Here is a 13025-nt window from a genome sequence, read left to right on the forward strand (position 1 = left end):
CAGTAGGCTCTCAGTGTTTACTGACCTTAGAGCGCATGCTCTGGCCACTACTGCTGCATGCTCGCAGGCAGTGCTCGGTGAACTCCTAGGAAGGAGTGTGACTGGCTCAGAGAACAGATGCCCAGACCTCTCTCAACTGAGAAGGCTACACAGCAGTGCCCGACGGGACGAAGACCTGTAAGTCCCTCAGCTACAGTGCACCCCAGAGTACACACAATTTATGAAGAACTGGCTTTTCCTTCTTCAGAAGGTCTGAGGAAGGCCCATATCCATATTTTGATGTTTTAATACAAATGTTTTCTCCCAGTTATTTGCAGGCAACTGGGGACTGATGAAGGCTTCAGTCTCTTACTGAGGCAGCAGAGCAGGACCCAGAAGGTCTCAGGACTTGAAGCCAGGATCTCAGTGTTCCTCTCTTACCTCTGGGACACAAGGCAAACCACTTCCCTTCTCTGAAATCTTATCATCTGTAAGCATTATTTTGTCAGGTGCCCTGCTGTTGCTGCTGACCATAAGGGACAGCGAACTGGCAAATGGCTCTATGGGACACTGGTCAGAGGTTGGAGTGCCATTCTCATGGATGCTGGTGCCTCTCTCCACAGAACCTTTGTCTCTTACCTTTCCGTCATGGCCACCTGCTCCAGCATGGCAGAACCTGTGTTGGCCTTCCAGTTTCCAGAGATGGAGGTTCTCCTAGGTTAGAACAGATCACATTGAGGATATTAGGGATCTCTGCCACTAATCTGCTTTTCTTCTTCACTTTGGTGGTTAGCAGATGTTGTTTCAAACTTCTGGCCCATAATATACACAGCATTACTTTTGTATCTGTAGCCTGCCCTCAACTTGATTTTTCTTTCTGTAATTTCCATTAATGCCGACTGATTTATTTATTCCTGGATATTGTGTATTGTTTGCCAAAAGTTTTTGAAATTTAAAGATTAAATTGTGTTTACTTATATTTTTGTTTATTTATTTTATGTTTTTGTGTGTGTTTTGTTTGCACGTTGTGTTCCATGTGTGTGTAATGCCCACAGAGCTTAGAAGAGAGATTCAGACCCACAGAAATTGGAGTTATGGAAGTCTATAATCCGCCATGTGGGTGCTGGGAAGCAAATCCTGGCTCTCTGTAAGAGTAATAAAATGCGTTTAACCGCTGAGCCATTTTCCAGCCCCCAGGATTAAAATTGAAATATAAAAAGGCTGCTCAGATAAAATGGCACAAACTTTGGTGCCTCAGTGTTCCCACTCCAGATCCCACATGGTAAGGCTTGACTTTTAGCATCTTGTGGTGCTATTGGGAGGTGTGGGAACCTTCAGCAAGTGATGCCTGGGAAAAGGATGTTAGGTCTTGGGGGGTCATGCCCTTGAAGGGACCTAAGTCCTTCTTGCCTCTTTCTTGGCTTCCTGGCCACCATAATGTGAGCAGCCCCCTTGTTTGTGCTACCACAGGCTCAAAACAATAGGCACAAGTAACCACGAGCTAAACCCTCTGAAACTGTGAATCTGAATAAACCTTTCTTCCTTTTAAGTTGATCATCTCAAGTATTTTATTACAATAATGGAAAAATGAGTAAGAGGCATGACCTCTTGCTTTTGAGGAGAACTAGGGCAGTGTACCACCTAGTGATTCTGGGATTTTTTTTAAATAGGTTTTTAAATGTAGGGAAAAAGATGATCTTAGGGAGGAAGTGATTACTTTCCCATGGTGAAGAGTTGGGAAGCCTTTGTGACCTCTGCCTGCCATGCTGCTCTTCTCAGCTTCTTGTTTGGACTTTGTTCTCTTCAGCCACAACTGTCTTCCTTCTTAGTGCTTGCCCATGTATGGCTTCTGTCCTACACACTCACTCTCCCCTTTGCCCCTGGTGGCCTTTGTTACCACCTTTCCTTCCTAAGCCCTTGCTCATCTTTCAGGCTTCATTTGAATATGACTCCCTTGCAGCACACCTTCTTGTTCAGTCCTTATATGGCTGTCCATGCCCTGCCCTGCTTCCCTCTCCTTTTTTCTCCCTGGCACTGTGCTCATCTAACTGTCCTGATGGGGGAGAAGCTCTAAAAACAGAACATGCTTTGCTCTGTCCTCTGGGCACAGAGTTCCAACGGGACCACTAATAGGTGCCCTGTAGTTACTGACTGGGAGAGGGATGATGTATGCTGGGGAGAACCTCAGACACATATGGATCCCTGTAAGCAGGTTCCCAATTAAATATTCTGTTTTATGGGTGTCTTCATGATGTCTCTCCACAGCAATAGAACAGTAACCAAGACAGCTCATCTCTGAGAAAAGCCTAGGCAGGAGCTCAAGCAGGAAGCTAGGAAGAGGAACTGATGCAGAGATCACTGGGGATGCTGCTTACTGGTGTGCTCTTTCAGTTCAATTGCCTTTCTCATACAGCCCTGGCCCATCTGCCCAGAGATGGTGCCACCTACAGTAGGTAGGGTCCTCCTCCGTCAATTAGTAATCAAACAAACTCCACACATACACACTAACACGGCCAATCTGATGGAGGCCATTTCTCAACAGAGTCCTTCTTCTTAGGTATGCCTAGGTTTGTGTCAAGCTGACAAAAATTATGACAACAACGCTCACAGGGTCAGCCTACATCCTGGATATGGCTCAGTCGGAGAGTGTAAAACTGTACCCTGCTTAGGCTATTCCCTTCCTGCCTTTACTTGGTTTGAGCCAGAGGACTGCCATGGCGATTTTAGCAATGGTTATGGTCTCCAGGGATGCAAAAGAAACCCCAGAGTCACTGGATGAGGCCCCAGAACCTACCTATCCATTGAGATCACTGGATGAGGCCCCAGAACCTGCCCACTGAGCTATGCCTTGGCAGGTGAACAGCATTTGGCATAGTGAGTTGATGGTGGAAGACGGTAAGAACTGAAGAACATTGTGGTGCTAGCATTTTCTAGTAATATGCCACGGGCAGCATCTCCGAGTCTTTTAACTTCTTCCTTGGTAAAATGGGAATAACTGTAGACCTGAGTGGGGTCCTACGTGAATGAGAGGAAACATTCCCGTCAACCTCTCAGCACAAATGGCTGTGCTGTTATTTTTAGCAAGAAAAGATAAAGAAGAAGGCATTCCAAGGGCTGAAACAGCAGAAACTCAAGCCAGATTGCTCTCATTCCAAGAGGGCGATAACTGGGAGAGCTGATACCCAAGGACAGCTTTAGACATCCGAGCTGTGTATCCAAGGGCTTTATAAGTATCAGCTTGTATCAGCCCCACTGAAGGGGATGGCACTAGAGTTATCCTTCTCTCTTAACGGCAGATGCTCCAAAACTGCACTCCATAAACCCTTGATTCCATGCATAGCTCATGGAGTACATCACACATGTATGGAAGGGCTCTTGTCCTTGACTTAAATGAGATGCAGCCAGCGGATGTAGGATGAAATGGAGATTGTTGTTAAAGCATCCACCTTGGCTATAATCACCTTTATTTATTTGGGCTGATGTAAGGGAGGACCATTAGCTGTGTGATTTATAGACAATGACTCATTTCTTGTAGTCTGGAGACATCGAAGTCCAAGTTCAAATTGCCTAAAGGTTCATGTTTGATGATGACCCATTTTTTAGTCTGTGCCTTCTTAGCATGTCTTCATGTAGCAGATGAAGCAAGGGGCCTTTCAGAGTTCTTTTTTTTCTAAGAACACTGCCTTAATTGTTAACTTGATACAGCCTAGAATCACCTGAGAAAAGGCATCTCAGTTGAGAAACTGACCAGATTGGACCAGCCTGTGAGCATGTCAGTGGGGATTGCCTTATTGTTAATTAATATAGGAGGGCCCAGCCCACTGTGGGCGGCACTATTCCCTAGAGAGGTGGTCCTTGGCTTTATAAGAAAGCTAACCAAGCGTGGCTCTATAAGTCAGCCAGCAAATAGCATTCTTCCAGGGTCTCTGCTTCAAGTTTCTACTTGAGTTCCTGCCCTGACTTCCCTCAGTGATGGAAGGGAAGTTGAAATAAATTCTTTTCTTTTTTCCCTAAAGTTGCTTTTGTTCAGAGTGCTTTAACACAGTAGCAGAATGGAAATAGAACAAGCACTGATTGCTTTCTGGAAGGTTCTACCCTGATGATATAATCCCCTCTCTGACCCATTTTCGTAAGATAATTGAGAAGGGGTGGATTTTCAATATGAATTTGGGGAGGGAGTACTTAAGATCAAACATACAACCTTGGAGGTGGAGGAGAAGCTTCTGGCTGAGCAACTTTGGACAAGAGTGAAGACTGAACGTCATGATACTTTCTACAAGCTTGTGCTGGGGTTGGTAGACTTGTTTCCCACTGTTTTAGGCACAGGCTGAAACTGTTCACATGGATGGGGGTCAAGTGAGTGACGGACGGGGGGAGAGTCAGCTTTTTCTTAACCGGCAGAGGAAGAATAGACAGCAATCAGGAAGGCACAGCTGAGCCACATGGTACTGGATGAAAGTCCAGACAGCATTGTGACTTCATTAGAGGGTTATACATGCAGATGGATATAGAGAGAAATAATCACGGATGCTTGTATCCGAGCGGGCAAATATGCATATGTGTGTCCCGGCTGTGCATTAGGAGAATTTGCAAGCAGTGACACCTCTGTGTTAGCAAGCAGAGAGGCCTAAGTGCAGAGCAGGATGTGGGCCAGAGGAGGGTGAACAGTTATGGGCAGGGAGGACATTCGCCGCTCAAGTGTGGTATGAGCCCCATCCCTTGGCTGTGGACCAACCCAGGGTCCAAGATTCTCTGTAACCAATGACAAATTGGAGCTGTCAGGCCAGAAGGGTTCAAAGAATGCAGCAATGAGGTAATCCCCGGAAAAGAAACTGGGGCAAAGTGACACCAATGACAAATGCAAATTCTAACAAGGAAAGGAGGAAGGAAATGACACCACGGTGCTTCAAGAATGCCTGATTCGGGGCGGCGTGCGAGGGTGTGTGTGTGTGTGTGTGTGTGTGTGTGTGTGTGTGCATGCGCGTGCGTGTATGTGTGTGTCTGTATGGGAGATCTAATCCCTGAGACACTCCGAGAGAACACGTGAAAGCAGTAACAGCTCTGGCCTGCCCTCGGGGAAAGAACTGGGTGGTTGACTGATAGGATGGAAGAGAACTATCCCTTGCAAACTGGCTTTATCTCTTTTTTGGGACTGTGTCCTTATTGGTCAATTACATGTGTCTTTTCCAGTGTCTCAGGAAATGGTACAGTTGCCACCAAGGGCATGGGTCTCAAAGCCTAAAATCTCCCCTATCCACACACACACACACACACACACACACACACACACACACACACACACACACACATCGTACTTGTTGAGGCTGGGGGAACCCTGGGTGTCATCCTCAGAAATCTGTTTCCTTTGCAACAAGGTCTTTAATTGGCCTGGAGATCACCAATTAGAATAGATTGACTGGTCAGGGAACTCCAGAGTGTTTGGATTACAAGAGCTTATGACCATACCTATTACTTTTGTGTTTTGAGAAAGGGCCTCACTATGCAACTCTGGTATCCTGAAATTACTATGTAGACCAGGCTGGCCTCCAACTCACAGAGATTCACTTGCCTCCCAAATACTGAAACTGAAGGTGTTCACCACCACACCCAGCCTCATACCTCATACTTTTATGTGGGATCTGGAGATTGAACTCAGATTTTGGTGCTTGCAAACAAAATGCTTTACTCATTGAACCAACCCCACCCAGACCTATTTAAAATTACACACACACACACACACACACACACACACACACACACACACACACACGTGAGTGAGCATGGAAACCAGACGTCAATCTTGGTGTTGTTCATCAGGAACCATTGACCTTGGTTTTTGAGACAGAGTCTCTCACTGTGACCTGGGGCTTGCTAACTATGTTAGACTATCTGGGTAGTGAGCCACAGGGATCCTCCCCAAGGCTAGGATTATAATCATGCACCATCACATCTTTTTAGATGGATGCTGGGAATCGTACTCAGGTCTTTATGACCTATCTCCCTGGTCTCTACCTGGCTCTTTACACAAAGATATGTTTTTCCAATGGGCAATCCAGGTAGCAAAAGGTCATGGCAGACAATGCATTCGCGAATAGGCACAGCTTTGATTGACTTGACATCTTAACAGAAGCAGGTGACAGCTTGGCTTGCCCACAGGATTCCCAGGCAAAAGCTATGCTGCACAGATAGACAACACATGGATAGACAGACTGTCCAACTGTCCATGGCTGATCACTGCAGTTTCCTGATATGGAGCTGTGCTCACAGTCGGTGCTGCATAGAGCTGACTGTTGGGTCTCCCCATCTGAAGTGGAACCAGGAACAACATTCCAAAGTGAGGGGCACAAAGACCCAGACACAGGTAAGACCTTTTCAAGAGACAGCCTTTCCTCCTGCTCTGGAGTCCCACTGAAGTGGATGGCTTCAGTCCCAGGTTAGCTCTTCATTTGCCGACTCACCTTGAAGCAAATGCAGGGGGCTGCCTTTGTCACCTGGCATTCATAGCTCTTCCTTTAGAGGCAGCACCTCCACTTCTGCCCGGCCCTGATCTTGCTCAACTTGCCTGCCTTCCTGCTTGGATTTGCCATAGTGGTTTTCTGCCTCCAACCAAAATGGAAGCGACAGATCACACTCTGAGATAAGTGCTTCAAAAAGACTCTAGTGAATTCTTCATCCATCGGCCCCGTGAGCATCAACCACACACACTACTATGTACATGGGGCTGCCCTGAATCCCAGTGCTTTCGAAATCATAAATTTAGCAGGATTTTGGTTTGTTTTTTTAAACTTTCCAATTACCCATGATTTTCTAGTGAATTTCCTTAAAAACAAAACATGTAGGATTCAGAAGCAGTTTTTGTTGCTTGCAACCAGAGAATTTGGCGTGACTTCCTAATGAGTCTTGTAGGTTCCAGAAAATAACAGATTGCTTTTCCATACACACCAGGCCATGCAGCTTCATACCGAAGAGAATTCCAACCCTTCAGCAAGGACTCCTTGATTTGCACAAATCTACACACACACACACACACACACACACCTTTATAGAGAGGTCTATCGGGCTAAGTTGCAACAGAAGCAAAGGACAAACAAACACAGCATCATGGTAGAAGCAGGCCACTCCCACCTTCCTCCCAGTCCCTGCCCACTGACTCACATGTATGCCTTGTAGTTGGATCCGATCTTCTGTATGCGGATGTCATACTTGGAGTCGATGAAGGCTTCAGTGGTGGCATAGGTTTTGGCCATGGCCACCACACTAGTGATGTCCTGGTAGTCATGCTGGTTTTCTACTTTGATCTGTGGAGCAAGGAGGACATGTGAGTGTGGCTGCCCAGACCAGGACAAGGTGCTCCATCAAAGAGAAGGTCACCTGACTTGCAGGGACATAGACGCAGGAGGTGAACAATCCCACTACCTGCTTTCCCAAGGAACAGAAAAGGAAGGGGCTGGTTCCAGCTGGGAAGGCAGGGGCTCTTGAGATAACAGGTGAGCTCTGAAGAACCACCTGTTATCTCAAGAGCCCCTGCCTGATTAATACTTTTATTTTGTTTGGACAAAGGGTCTCTCTATTGTAGTCCAAATGTTCCCTATGTTGATTAGGTTGACTCCAAATTTGTGGAGATCCTCCTGTCTCTGCCTCTGCCTCCTGAGTGCTGTGCTGGATTAAAGGTATACACTACCATGAATATACATTCCGAATGTGTGGCTGGCTGGCGATGTGGAGGGCGGGGTCAAAGGGAACATTAGGGCCTCTAGGGAAGAATAGCTGGTCACCTGGTTGCTGGGGATAGGAAAGTGGGCACAATGGTTGGGTGGCATCCTAGGGAACAGGTCCTGCTAGCTTTGATCAGATGCGCAGGTTTCAGGCAGAAGGTCCAGATGCCACAGAAAGAGATTGGTATTTAAAGGAGCAAGTGCCTTAATTTGTGTTTTCAGAACAATCACTCAGTTGTGTAAGGGGTTGAATTGGGGGAGTGTGGTAGGCAACAGAGAAACCAGTTAGAAAAACATGGTGTGTGCGTGCGTGCCTGTGTGCATGCATGTGCTGTGTTTGCATGTATATAGTGGATGCTACATGTATGGTATGTTTTTGTACACTCATTGGTACTTGCTGTGTTTATACCTGGTGTGTATAGAGTAGTGTGTACGAGTGTGTGTTTGGATATGTACATGCAGTGGACAGGTTGGCTTTGTAGTTCAGAAGCTCGTGGGAGACACTTGCCCTGTTTACTGGGTTGAGGCCAGGACCACAGAGTGGTGTCTTGAGGTAAGAAAAAAGTCTCAAGAGAGCTCCCAAGACCAAGGGCAGGGTACAAGGTCAAGGCTCTGTGGCATCAAGACACTGCAGAAGCTGAATCTTAGAGTCTGTGAAAAACAGGGTGGAGTGCCCCTTCCAGGTGGCCATAGGGCGCTACTTGTCTAGACTGGTCTTCCTGGCTTCTTCACATTGTCAGTGGAACATTCCAACGCTGGACCAGAGGCAGGTAGAAGCCCCAGAGCGCTGAGTGCAATGGCAGTCTGGATGGAACAGGAAAAGAGTGGGATTGACCCTCAGGAGTGCATTCTTCTTCTTTCCCATGCTCCCTGCTCTTTGCATCTCTGCTCTGAAAACACCATCGCTTCTATGGTATCGTCCATTCACATTTGTAACAAGTGTACAAAGGCACCTGCAGGGGCAAGGCATGCCAGCTACACATATGGTCTTTCTACAGATGTGCAGACTGAGTTGTCTTTATCCAAAGTCAGTGCATCTGAGCGCAGTGCCTACAATTAAATCCTGACCCAAAGGCCCAGCTCTGTTACTAACCAGCTCAGGCTTTTGCAGGTACAGACTTTCTTTTCTCCATGAGGGATTCTAAATAAGCAAGCCTTGGCAAGCCTTCTTTCCTCTTCACCCTTGAAGAGCACAACCTTCCAGTAATGAAGCTCAGGCACATGGTGCAGAGAAAACAAGGTCAGCCAGGAAGATGTCCCTACGTACAACCCACTTTCCAGCTCATAGCCTCCCCTTCTCTTTCCAGCTGTAACAGGGGCAGAAGTGTACCTTATTCCTTTGTCTTAGGTCTCCCGAGGCTCTGATGTCTGGCTGTCCCTACTCCTTTTAGCAATAGGACCCTTCAGTTTAAGCTGAGCATCTGGTCTCCAAGAAACAGATGCTTTCCTTCTAGTATCCTTTCCAAATGGATGTGGTGAACTCTTTAAGTTCTAGCCAATGAAAATCAAGTAGCTGTGGTGTGAGTCACTTCTTAGTGGTCCCTGAATGTTGTATGGAGAGGGCCCCTTGTTTGTCCTGGCCCCTCGGCTAGCTTACACCTGAAATAGCCACAGAGAAACTGTATTAATTAAAACACTGTTTGGCCATAAGCTCTAACTTCTTAATGGCTAACTCTTACATATTAGTTTAACTCATCTCCATTAATCTTTGTATCACCACATGGCAGTGGCTTACCAGAGATTCTAACCAGTGTCCATCTCTGGTGGAGGATCCATGGCTTCTCTGATTCTGCCCTTCTTCCTCCCAGCATTCAGTTTTGTTTTCTCTGCCTACCTTAAGTTCTGCCCTATCAACTAGGCCAAGGCAGTTTCTTTATTCATTAACCAATGAAAGCAACACACAAACGGAAGGAACTCCTACACCACCTGAAGGTGAAGAGTCCTTCCTTTCCTCTTCCCTTCTTCATTATGGCTGTGATAACTTGAGCAGCAGCAGTCACAGAAGTCATGTGTTGAGAGTGGTGGAGTGATAACATGGAGGGAACCTGGGTCCCCAGTGTTGTAAACCCCTTCAGTACTTTGTACCTTCAGAATCTTGCAGGAGAGAGCAATGAACTTGGTTAAGCAGCTGTTGTTTTGATTTCTATTAAAGAAGCTGTCATTTAGTTTCAATCTCATGTTTGGTATATTTATCACGATGGGACAAATCCAAAAAGGATCTGCCACCTGCTAATTGGCACTTTGGGTTCTTGCCACTCTCTACCGGATGACTCTGGGTCTTTGTGGTCTTCTTCTCTCAAGCCATTGTCCTCAGGTCTAATTCTCTGCCATCACACCAACGTTGATTCAGCCTCTGTATTAGTTACTTGGAGCACTGCTATGTAAAAAACCAACAGAAGCAACCTGAAGAAGGAAGGGTAGGCTTATTTTGGCTCATAGTTTGAGGGAAGAGTCCATCCTGGCTGGGAAGTCATTGTGGAAGAAGCATGAGGCGGCCAAATCACATTCCCTCTACAGCCAGGAAGCAGAGTTCTGAATGCCGTTGTTCACCTTGCTTTCTCCTTTTTATCCAGCCTGACAGGATAAATAGATGGATAAATTGAACCTCAATGAACCTCATCTAGATAATCCCTCATAGACACATCCAGAGGTTTATCTCTAAGATGATTATAGATCCCACCAAGCTGATAAGCAACATAAACCACCCCACCTGCCTCGCTGCAGATCTGTAGAGTTCTTTGAGTTGCGTCCTGCTCTGGGTAGCATGAACTAGAAAAAGCTTTGGAGTCTGGTTTACACACCACTGTTCTTTCCTTTCTGGTGCCTCCCTTACAGTTGACAGTGCCTTTTCTCCCTCCGGTGCCCTTCAGATGGTCTAGGGCTTCATCCTTAGTCACCGTGTGGATTCAGGTGCAGGGATTCAAAGTTATCAGAATGAAAGATCCCAGGAGAGAGCTTACAGGGAGGACCTGCATAGCACAGCCATGCTTCCGTCACCAGTGGCTTTGGAAAGACTAGAGCTTCTGTCCCGTGGCTTCCCAGACCACACAGGAGGCATGCATCGTTCTCTTCTGACCCGAAGACACGTGGGCATCGGAATAAACACCACACTTGCCCTTTCTCCAGCACCTTAGTGTGTCCATGTGACATCTTGGTGCTTTTGTGTCATCAAAGAAGGGGGTGTGAACTGTAGGCCAGGGCTGGCTTTCCCCTCGCTCTTGTCCTTTTCCTGCTGGCTGGGATGTGGCCCACCATTGGCTTAATGGATAACAAGTGGATGATTCACATGGTGGAAGGAAACCGGCCCCTCGAAACCAGGGAGGCTCCATACCAACCCTGGGTTTCTTTTTACCCAGTTCCATTAGGGGAAACAGAAACTTCTAGTTTGTTTTGACAATTAGACTTTATCTCAATCACAATCTAAACCTTAAAGTGCACCTGGGATTTTGTTCATAGTGGGGACAAAAGAGAACCAAAAGGGAAAGTATCGATAATTATAGCTTCAACAGTGAGCCAGTGCGTCAGCCCACCTTCCTGTCTGAATAGTTGGGGAGAGGGGGAGTGTCACTCATTCTGCCCCCTCCAGAGCTGGCATAACTCTTTCTGGGTTCTTTCAAAAGAGTCAAATGTCCCTAGCAACAGGCTGATCTTTCTTTTCTTTGCTTTTCTTTTTATTTCTTTTCTTTTTTCCTCTTCCTTTCTTTTTGTTACAGAGGGTTCCCTAGACTGTACAATGCTGGGGTTTCAAAAAATAAAAATCCTGGCCCTGCCCTGGGTCTTCTGTGCCTACCTCCCTTTAGATGCTGAGCTTCTCGGGGATGGACAATGATTTTTGTTCAAAGTCATAATATTCATGCGTGGCACAGTGTAGGTGTTAAAAGGTGTTTTCTGGAAGGAATGTAAGAAGCTGGAGGGAGACTAGAACTTAGAGCTGGGAGAGTATCATGGCAGTGGAAGACATCCGTGAGTCAGAGAACGAAAGAAAGTGTGCTTTGGGGGTGTACATTTTTTCCATCAGGGCTGTGTGTGTATCCACAGTTGGTGCTATGAAGCATCCTCAGTCATGGTCCACATTATTCACAGAAGTCTCTCAATCAAGCCAGAGCTCACCCACACAGCTAGTCTTGCTAGCCAACTTTCTCAGGGCTTTCCCATCTCTGCCTCCAAGGAGGAGCTCCTTGATGGAATTACAGGCAGGCTGCCACACTCACCCACCACTTACAGGGGTTCTGGGGATCTGAACTCTAGTCCTCATGGTGAGGCCTTAACCATGGACCCATCTCCCCAGACCCACACTGTACAAGTATGTCATTTTATAAAATGAATTTTTTCGGATGTCTAGGCTGGATCGACCCTGTTAGAGGGTTATAGCTTCTGTTAGACATTCCTGGGGACGAAATGGAATCAGGGATCCTGGAGAGGACTCTGGGATGGTCCTTAGGCCGGGGACGGAGGGTGTTGAGGGCCATGATAAGCACAGCTGTGGGAGGTAGAGCTGGGCCCCGAACAGGGAAACTTGGTACTCTGCCCGATTCACTGGCTGGAAAAGTCTCCGAGGGTTCCCAAAGATGTGATTAAAAACAGGAAGGCCCAAATGAACTGTGATGCAAGGGGACCCATGTGCTGCAGAGAGTGTGGGGCCAGAGAACAACTGCAGAGATGCAGCCTCCCCTACCCCTCTCGCCTGCACCCCTGCTCTTGTCTCCCCTCCCTGCCTCTCTCTGCCTTCTCACGTCTTCCTTCCTCACCCCATCTTCCCTCCCCTCTGAACATCTTTCTCTCCCTCTGTTATCATGCTCCATCTTCTTGTCTAATTTGTTTCTTACGGTTGCTCCTTTCACCCCGTTCTCTCTTTCATCTTCAGCTTGTCTTTCCCTCTCTCATGGCTAGGCTCCCCCTGCTCTCTGTCTTCTATGACCCCTCTGGCTCTCCTGCACACCGTCTCCAGCATATTCATGCTCAGGGTTTCCCCTGCCTGTCCCTGACTAACTGTAAAAGTGCCTTTCTTCTCTCATGTACATGTGTATATGTATATACATGTGCACACGTGTGTGTGTGTGAGCGTGTGCACACACACGCTGCCTTGAGGAGAAACTAGGAAGGAAAGCATCCAAAGACAACAAGAGGAACTGAAGAAGGACCAGGATTCCAGTCAGACTCTTCCAGCAGGAAGTCTGAAGACCTGAAACTCCAGCACGGGACAGGAGGATGATCTCCATCCCCAAAGGACTGTTCATCACGCGCTCAGATATCTCCAACGAGTCTGGGGCTTGTGATGGTCCTGGCAGCTACTTCGTTTTCAAGAGCCTCTACCTTGTTTCACTATGTGTT

At 47.0% G+C, this 13025-nt stretch overlaps 1 protein-coding gene across 3 annotated transcripts in view; it reads right to left on the bottom strand.

Annotated features, from left to right (window-relative positions):
• Syn3 (synapsin III) overlaps positions 1 to 13025 on the bottom strand; it is a 382057-nt gene that overhangs the window by 16985 nt on the left and 352047 nt on the right. For all 3 annotated transcript variants that reach the window (XR_012908665.1, XM_075954797.1, XM_075954798.1), the window contains exons 8-9: positions 7135 to 7277; positions 619 to 693 (exon numbers count right to left, since the gene is read on the bottom strand). Coding sequence is in view for 2 of the 3 variants with exons in the window: in XM_075954797.1 (XP_075810912.1) it covers positions 619 to 693; positions 7135 to 7277 (218 nt within the window). In the remaining variant the exon portion in view is untranslated. The remainder of the gene's footprint in view (positions 1 to 618; positions 694 to 7134; positions 7278 to 13025) is intronic.

Source organism: Microtus pennsylvanicus, chromosome 20 (genome assembly GCF_037038515.1).
Source record: "Microtus pennsylvanicus isolate mMicPen1 chromosome 20, mMicPen1.hap1, whole genome shotgun sequence".
Taxonomy (NCBI): domain Eukaryota; kingdom Metazoa; phylum Chordata; class Mammalia; order Rodentia; family Cricetidae; genus Microtus; species Microtus pennsylvanicus.